Source organism: Orycteropus afer, unplaced genomic scaffold (assembly GCF_000298275.1).
Source record: "Orycteropus afer afer isolate SDZICR_OR568_19922 unplaced genomic scaffold, OryAfe1.0 scaffold00184, whole genome shotgun sequence".
In the NCBI taxonomy this organism is placed as follows: domain Eukaryota; kingdom Metazoa; phylum Chordata; class Mammalia; order Tubulidentata; family Orycteropodidae; genus Orycteropus; species Orycteropus afer.
In genome coordinates, this window is record NW_006921771.1 from 4,108,993 (window position 1) to 4,118,837 (window position 9,845).

Here is a 9,845-nt window from a genome sequence, read left to right on the forward strand (position 1 = left end):
GGGGGAATTCTCTGCCCTGTAGGGTCCCTACAAGTCGGAATCGACTCGTTAACAGTGGGTGGGGAATATTTATGGGAGCAGATTGCTAGATCTTTCCTCCCACGAAACCGCTGTTGGATTCCAACCACCGACCTTTGCAGCCACCCACTTAACAAGGTTGCACCACCAGAGCTCCTTATAATTAATTTAACTTACATTTAATTGTACACAGACCACAGATGTGTTATATATAAATATCACTAGTGAAGTGTAATATGTCAGTGCCTTAACTAGAGAATATAATACTCCTTCCTTTGTTTAGCAGACATTCCTTGAGCATTTTATGCACCATGCTTTGAGGTAAACCATATGGTATAAAGATATTTTATGGATATAATATTAAGCACTTGTCCACTTACAACAAACATTAAGTAAATTATAATTTCATAGAGAAATTCCTTTGTTGGGTGGTAATAGGGGAAAAGAACAAGATTTTTGAGTGCTTTATCTAAGGGAATGGAAAATTAATATTTTGCTGATATAATCTGTCAACATTTATAATGCATGTATCATAATTGGCCCCTACTTAGCCCTGTTTTTCACTGAAAGTTTTTAATTTTCATATTTCTCTACATGTTGAAACTTTAAAAGAAGCTTGCATGTGAAAAGGATAACTTTAAGGCATACAATACGGTTTAAAAAAAAAAAAAAAGTCAACTTCTCAGATCCAAAATGGGGAAAGTTTTAGCAGCTCACATGAAAGTGCTGAGTTTTATTTATGCACAAGAAATGGAAGAGGGCCCCATTTAATTAAAAAAAAAAAAAAAGAGAGAGAGAGAGAGAGAGAGAGAGAGATGCTGGTCTAGTAAAAGGACTATGTTGTTATTGTTGTTATGTGCAGTTGAGTCAGACCCGACTCACGGGTTTCCAAGGCAGTATCACTACAGAAGTGGATTGCCCAACCTTCCTTCCGAGGAGTGGCTATAAGGAAATATGTAAACCTAATGTTTTTGGAGCTCTGGTAGCATAGTGCCTAAAGCATTTGACTGCTAACCAGGAGACTGGTGGTTACCACCAGCCACTCCTGGGAAGGCAGATGGGGCAATCTACTTCCGTAGTGTCACTGCCTCGGAAACCCAAGGAGGGGTCGCTATGAGTCAGTCTGACTCGAGGGCACATAACAACAACAACAACAACAACGTTTTTGGAGGGTGAAGGTGGGATTATAAATGATGTTTTTAAAAAAAAAAAAAAATTACATATTTCTTAAGAGCAAGTATTGATAGGCAGGGGGAAATTTAAAAAAAAATAAACCTTATTTAGAGTACTTGTAAGGCACACTAGTTGTCTCTTGCATCAAAAATTTGTGTGTACCATTCTTAGAAAGCCAAACCAACAAATCAAATACACAATAATTGCCGAGTTCTGTGAAAAACCCCTTTCCAAAATGAGACTGTTATATATAGTTCAAAATAACTTCTAAAGAAACTACTCATTGAGTCCACTCAATTGAGTTATGATTGATTGTTACCATGGCCCATGATTTCTTAGGTGAGGTAGGAATTAGTAATAAGAGGGATCACAGCACTTGAGCCTTTGAAACAGTTTTCAAGAACAGAGCAAACCTCTCCTCTCCCCAAGAAGTGGAGAATGCAAAACTATTCAGACATTAAAAAAATTAAAAAGCTAAAAACCTCACACTAGGAGACTGAACCTAGTGTATGTAGGTCAATCACAATGTTGTTTGATAGGCTTAAGGGTAGATGATGTAGCAGCAACAGGAAAATATTTTTGATGAGTCTGTCTTTTGTTGCCTTGGAATTTCCACTTCACTGTGTTTTTTGGAAGAATTAGGATTTTATTTTGCTCAAAGAAGGTACTGATTTTGACACAATTTTAAAACTAAATATCTGCACAGACATGTGGCTTTAAAGCTTTAAGTCTGTTTTTTTTTCTTTTTCTAGTAAATGGAAATAATATTTGACATTAATTCAAGGAGTTAAGAAAGTTAAGATTAAAAATATTTATGGTTTTCCATACTGTATTTGCAAACCATAGTTTATATTTTGTGTACTTTTTTTTAGCTTGCAGACAAAAGACATCACTCTCTTTCCTTAGTCGACCAAACCTTCCAAACTTGGCTTATAAGAAGTTAAAAGGCAAAAGTCCAGGAGTTATCTTCATCCCTGGCTTTCGTTCTGATATGAATGGTACTAAAGCACTGGCTATTGAGGAGTTTTGCAAATCTCTGGGTCACGCATATATAAGGTAGGAACCAGCACATATTTCAGAGAAAACATTGCTACCATTTAGCTTGGCAATGGAGAAGTATTCTGCTTTAACCAGTTGAAGTAAATGCCAGCATTTTTATAGATTTAATTTATTTTAGTGGTCTGTCAACTTTCATCTTGTGACAGAAAGTTGCTGTAAAAGCACTAATTTAGATCCAGCTAAGTGGAATTTGTGGATTCAAATTCAGATGTAGATTGTGATGCTCCATTTTTAAAGAGGTCTTTGTGTCACACTGATAATTCTGACAGGAAAGAACATGTAACATCTTAAGAGCATTACTAGTAATTTCTTGTAATATATTGTGGTTTTTCACTGGGGACTTTAAGACTTTTATTTGACCACTATTACCTTAGTTCTTAAGTATTTAAAAATAAAACATGTATTTAAAAGTATTGTAAAACTAGTGCCATGTTGTATATCTCATGTTTCCATTGGGTTTTCTCTTTCTCCTCCTGTAATCTGAGTATGTCTAAGCCTAAATAAGGATATGTGGTGTTTAAAGTTTGTTTTCACAGTGCCTGATTTTTTATACTGGCAATTATCTTAGTCAATAATTTGGTTATATTGCTGTTACTGGGTTTGTTTACCTATACCATATCACATTTGTCAGAAGAAATAAGGTGGTACAGTAGAAGGAGCGTTGGTCTGGAATTCAATGGAAACATGGATTCTAGAGCTAGTTCTAGAAATAACTGTGATAAGGCAAGTCAGTTAATAAAGACTGGACCTAATTTCTTTACCTGAAAAAGAGGAGATTAGACTAAAAATAATTTCTGAGATTTTTTTTTCTAGTACTAATGTTTTAAAAATCTGCTCACCAACATTTACAACTTTTCTGTAAGTTTGAAATTTCTAAATTAAAGGTAATAAAAAAAAAAAAAGAAAAGGCCATTTTGCCAGTTACTGATTTTAACGTATGTAAAAGCTATAATCAGTTCATATCTCTCCGTAAGATATAATGTGGCTTTTCTGCGTTTTGGATGCATGAAATACATTTTCTTTTTAAAGGTACATTAGTTAAATAATCATGAAATGTGATTGTATTGTTTAATGGTACTATATTAATATAACTTAAGCATGTGTTTATAGACCTCATATATATCTTTATAAAAGTTTAGCTGTTTACTGCAATTTTTTTATTTGATCAAGTTCCTTTTTATTTGCTCTTATCAAACTTCATTGTAGTCTAGTTACTATTACTACTCATTGCACTGTAGCTTGTTACAATAAATTTTATCTTCTATTTGTATATTCTCCAATTTCTCAGTTTACTTTGTGACTTTGGCTATAAAATTTAGATTTTGAATGAGATAATGTTTAGTTTTATGTGTTATATAAGAAATGGTACATGTGGACATACGAAAATGTGTTTGAGTTACCTGTCACCATGTCTAAAGTAAGATTGAGTCAGAGCTCAGGAAAATAATGCATGGTTGTAGGGCCAATATTCTCTCATAATTATTTCTAGTAGAACTTTTAATTCTAGATTTGGGACTGCGTTCTAGAATATTGAGGCTGCAGATACAGAACTTGTGTTACTTTTTTTAAAGTTGTAAAGTACTTCTTGTTGTTAATTTGATGTCGAGTTGGACGCAACTCATAGCAACCCCTCCTTGGGTTTCCAAGGCGGTGTCACTGTGGAAGTAGATTGCCCAACCTTCCCTCCAAGGAGTGGCTGGTGGGTTTGAACCACTAGCCTTCTGGTTAGCAGTCAAGTGCCTTAGGCACTATGCTACCAGAGCTCCTTATAAAGTACTTAATATGTTTGAATTAACTTTTTCTCTGTTATCAGGATTTACCAAGAATGAAATGTGTGTGTGTGTGTGTATATATATATATAGAGAGAGAGAGAGAGAGAGAGTGTAACTTTTCAGTAACACTAATATTCCTTTGTGACAGGGCTCCCAATTAATTTGCATCCTCATCATATATTTGGAACGTAACTGTGAAACATGCAACAAGTAGCAATACCCCGTTGCCCCCAAGGAGGAAGAAAAGGAGAATTGACGTCTTCCTCACCTCTCTTTTTTCTGAATATACCCTAGATTGAGGGGAAACAGCTGATTTAGAACTGTAGCAGCTGCCTTGTCCTACTTCCCAATGATCCAAAGTCATTTAATCATTTATCATCAAACCTAAAGAAAATTTAATATCTTATTCCTTTCCTTCCTTTACAAATACCTTATCACTAAGAAAAAATATATATGTTATACCCCAATCCAAACCCATTACCATCCGGTCGATTCTGACTCATAGTGACCCTATAGGGACAGAATACATCTGTCCCAGAGGGTTTCCAAGGCTGTAAATCTTTACAGAAGCAGACTGCCACATCTTTCTTCTGCAGGGCAACTGCTGGTTTGAGCAGCCAAGCACTTTAACCACTGCATCACCGTAGCTTCTGTATATGCTGTATATCTCAAAAAAAATACAGAAAAACAAGAAAGCTTTGATATTTGAACAAAGCAATAAAATAATTTTTTTTTTGTACTTTTTGGTTGTATTTGTTTCATAGGTATTATCTGCAGTGTGCAAGGCATAATGCCTAGCTACTGTGAAGAATGAAGAAACAAATAAAATAATGGGATTTCCTGTCTAAGATCTTATAATCTCACAGGGATGATGAGATGCATGTGCACACATATATACACAGGCAGTGGTCATAGAAAACGGCATATAGACATGCCTGTAACTGATAAAAATCTGTAGAAGTTTCATGAGGGACGAAATTTTTTTCAGTGCTGTCTAGGAGACCAGAAAGTTAGTGGTTCAAACGCACCAGCTGCTCTGCAGAAGGAAGATGAGGCAGTCTACTTCTGTAAAGATTTAGTGCCTCAGAAACCCAATCGGAGTTGCTATGAGTCAGAATCGACTTGATGGCAGTGGTTTGGTTTTTGGTAGGAGGTCTTTTCAATTTAATTTGAAGTGGACTCTGAGGGAGGATATTAGCATGAAGGTGATGGGAGAAGGTGTTCAGGTGAAGGAAACAGCAGAAACAGAAACAAGAGGACATAAAGTATATTGTAGGAATAGCAAGTTGATAATTGGGCAAACACAGTAGTTTCCTCTGATCAAGTGATAAAAGATCTGAAATGACCAGAATATAATGGTCTGAAAAACAACAGGCTAAAGCACTAAATCTTTATGCTGTAGGTCACAGGGAGCCATTGAAAGTAATGCCATATCAAAAGAATATTTAAGAATAAAACGTGACAGGTATAGAGTGGATCCATTTGGAGATAGCATAGAGTCATAGAGACCAGTTAAGAGGCCACTGTGATAGTCTTGGTTTCAGACGACAAAGACTTGTACCAAGATACCAGCCTTGAAGAACTGCAAAGAGATGAAATGTGAGAAGGAATGAGAGTGAGTAAGGATGGTACAGCACAGGCATTGTTCTGTACCCTGGAAAACAGAGCATTCTGCCCTTGAGGAACTTACATTCTGGTCAGAGGAAGACAAATGTTTACAACTGGATTATAAAACTGAATATGTAAAGTGTTAGTTGAGTACACGCAAAGGAAAAACTAGCTGGTATTGAATGAAGCAGATATATCAAGGGAAGTTTGGGCATTGTAGTCATCAAAACAACATGCAGAAGCACAGAGTTAGGAGTTGTGAAATGGCTTATCCAAGAATTGGGAGTAGTTCAGTATGAACAGGGCTTGGTGTGAATAGTATGATACCTCATGGTTTATTGAATTTGGATCTTGGAGAGGTAAAATTCACAGACCACATTTTCAGCCTAGATAACTAGGAAGTCTGAAGGACAAACAAACTTAGTGGATGGGTTGATGACAATGAGTTTGATTTGGACTTTTCCTTCCTTTTACTAAATATGTACTAGGCACTTATCATGTACAGAGTATTGATCTTGGCATTGGGAAAGCAGTGGTGAGCAAAGCAAAGTCTGCCTACCTGGAGCATCTATTCTGTTGTGGGAGACACCACAAACAAATAATCAAATATATATTATCAAGTAAGTGCTACAAGAAAGTAAAACAGGGTAAGGCAATAGAGAATGATGGAAGGAGCACAGTTTTACATTGAATGGCCAGAGAAGGCTTTTCTGGGGAGGTATCATTTAAATCAAAGGTCTGATTGAAGTAAAGAAGCAATCTAACTCTTGTTTGTTGTTGTTGTTATGTGTCATTGAGTCAGACCTGACTCATAGCAACCCCTCCTTGAGTTTCCGAGGCAGTATCACTATGGAAATAGATTGCCCATCCTTCCTTCCAAGGAGTGGCTGATGGGTTTGAACCGCCAGCCTTCTGGTTAGCAGTCAGGTGCCTTAGGCACTATGCCACCAGAGCTCCTGCAATCTAACTAGATACCTGGAATTAGAATATTCCATGCAGAAGAAAAGGTGATGTAAAAATCCCAAAACAGGAACATGGATGGTATAATCTCTTAACTTCCCAAGAAGGAAAGTGAGGATACAGTTGGGAGGGAGAAAGCAGTAAGAAATGAGATCAGAGAGGTAGTCAGCATGATAAGGACTCTGGGTTTTATTCTGATGGTTATAGAAGGCCTTCAGTGAGTTTATGCAAGAAATGATTTTTGTTTTAAAAGGATCACTCTACTGGGTGAAGACTAGTCTACAAGAGTGGAAAATGGTAACATGGAGACTCATTAGGAGACTTTTCCATTAGTCTTCTTAAGAGATGATAGTGACTTGGACCAGGCAGGTAGCAGTGGAAGAGGTGACAAACATTGGCTGTAAGAGATAATTGATGGTTAAGCCAGTCGGATTTGCTGAAATATATAGTGACTGATATTTTAATGTGTTTTAGGCATTATAATAATGAGGAATGATTGGTCTTCCTGAAAAAAAATGAGAAAAGTAAATATATAGATAGGTATATAGATTTTTGTTTTTCTAGGTTTGATTACTCAGGAATTGGAAATTCGGGTGGTGTCTTAGAAGAATGCACAGTGGGGAAATGGAGAAAAGATGTTCTTTCTATAATTGATAACATAGCTGATGGACCACAGGTAACTATTTAAATATTTGACTGTGACCTCATATTTGAGTTATTTCTTTAGATATGAAAGTTTATTTAATATTTTAAGTTTATCGGTAATCAAATATTATTTAAATTGGTCAATATCATTTTTACTTTCTAATAATATGTAATTAGCATTTTACTTTTTGTATAAGCTTTATTTTTTATTTTCATGTTGTATTACAGAACTAATACTTTTTTTTGAAAAAAATAATCATAATTGACCTCTACTTTGTGCCAAATCTGTAGGAGTCACATGTATATAAAAGAAAAAATGTGCATAAGTATCTGTTAAGTTTCTTGTTCTTCCTTACAGACAAGAAAAATAAATTCCTTTCTAAAACTGTACATATTTTTATTTTCAGATACTAGTTGGATCCAGCCTGGGTGGATGGCTTATGCTTCATGCTGCCATTGCACGGCCAGGAAAGGTTGTTGCTCTTATTGGTGTAGCTACAGCTGCAGATAGTATAGTGACACAGTTTAATCAGCTTCCTGTTGAGGTAAGTCACACGTCACTTTGGCAACCTCAATGTATATCTCCTATCACTGTTCCATGCCTGCTTTCTTTGAATATCTGTTTATATATCATCTGTTCTTTGACATTTTATGCTAACCCATATTTTATCTCAGCTGCCTTTTTGTATACAATCTCTTTGCTTCCCGCCCCCCCCAACTGGCCTTTAGTTGAAGGTTTTCTTTTCATCATGGTCCTATCAAATAATTTTGTCAAATAAGCCCTGCTATGCCAATTTTTTTACATGTTTCTGTAAAAAAAAATATTAGCATAGCACATTTACAAAAAATACTTCCCAGAGGGAGGGAATGGTTAACATATAAACCGTAGAAAGTACATGTTATTTACATTAAAATATGGTATTTTGAGCCACATTAATGAAATTATACTCTTCACTTTCTTTTTTAACAACATTTTCCTTATTAATTACATTTACTTTTTTGGATCATACATTGTGATTTCTTTTTTTGTACCTCTTATTCTTATTTTGTGGCATTAGGGCAACAGTACCTTTTCTTAAGACTCTTAAACTTTTAAGCTTGAAATGTCAATTATGAAACTTTTTTTTCTTTAGCATGAGAGCAGCCTCAGATCCTCTCAGCACAGCTTTCCAGGCAAACATTGTCAGTCAATCAGAGTGACACATAGGAGATAAGATTTGCTATTCTTGGTTTAGACAGTTGGCTTTAAAAAAACAAACAAACTCATTTTCACTTTTTAAAATGTGCTTTTTAATATTAAGATATTCCTCAGCAAATCACTGTGGAAGTGAGCTTTCTGAAATAAGTTGGGATGTAATTAATTACACCCTTTTATTAGGCATATCTTTAAGCACTTAAGTAATCTGCAAGAATAAAGAAATAATGGGTAGGATGGCATGCAGAATGGTTGAGCAGGAGCTCTAAACATTAGTATCTCCTCCAAAATAACAGCTATATTGGAAAGAGCAATTGGTATCAACTATTTTGGAACTCTAGAACCTAATCAAAAACTTAAGGCAATCCAGGGGAGTGTTTGATGAAAGATCAAGCTACTGATATTTCCTCTGTGAGCCCCATGTGCCAAACAGGTTCCATCTCCCATTCCTCAGACCCACCATGGTGGTGGAGATGGCAGCCTTTGTTCCTAGAATAGTTAACTGTTGCTAGAACAGGCAGTAGGGACCTTGTCCTCCAAGAATTTGGGTTGTACAATTAAAATGGTCTGGCAGTGTCCTGAGGGAGAGATGCAGATTAATATAGGTTTTTAGCCCTCTCACAGAAGCTGCTTCTAATAACTGGCAGAAAATTAAAGTACAACTTTTTTCCTTCTTTCTGTCTTCTCTTTTTTTCTCTTCTCTTCATGAGCTTTGTCAGGCCCCTGATTAACTGCAGAGATAACAGAATTAGAACACATATATTATGAAAGTAGTTCAGAAAAGTCACGAAATAGTCAACTGCATCCTTCATTAAGTAGCAGCAATTCCTGAGGAGTGAGAAAATCACATGTTTCCTGGGATTTTTGTTTAGTTTTGCTTTTTGTCTTTTCCTTGAACTATAAGAAAATCTTTAGAATACTAGTTGGACATGGGCTGTAGAATGGAGTCTAGTTTTGAAGAGCAGTCTTTGCAAAAATAATTAAGAGATGTCACTGAGCAGAGATCATGACAGCTTTCAAAGAGTTAAGAAAAATGAAAAACTGCAGTCCTGGGGAAGAGGAAGAGTAAATTCTACAACTACCAGATACAATATTCACATGTCCCATTTTCAACATAAAAATCATAAAGTATATAAAGAAATGGAAGGGTGGCCTGATTAAAAGACCAAAATGAACAGATGTAAGTTATCCATATGGAATACTGGATAATAGATTAGAAAATTTTAAAATAACCATATTAAATTGTTCTCAAAGAACTAAAGAAAAACAGGGACAGTAAACTAAAGTAAATCAGGAAAACATTACAGGAACAAAATGAGAGTTTAAATAAAGAGAGAAACTATAAAAACCAAAAAGAAATATTGAAGCTGAAATATAAGTAACTGAAATGAAAAAAGTTCAATGGAGATATTCAA

The 9,845-nt window shown here is 35.6% G+C and overlaps 1 protein-coding gene across 1 annotated transcript in view; it reads left to right on the plus strand.

Moving 5' to 3' along the window:
• Window positions 1-9,845, plus strand: part of ABHD10 (abhydrolase domain containing 10, depalmitoylase) — a 22,990-nt gene that overhangs the window by 1,465 nt on the left and 11,680 nt on the right. The window contains exons 2-4 of the mRNA XM_007947440.2: window positions 2,064-2,247; window positions 7,155-7,266; window positions 7,643-7,780. Coding sequence (XP_007945631.1) covers window positions 2,064-2,247; window positions 7,155-7,266; window positions 7,643-7,780 — 434 coding nt within the window. The remainder of the gene's footprint in view (window positions 1-2,063; window positions 2,248-7,154; window positions 7,267-7,642; window positions 7,781-9,845) is intronic.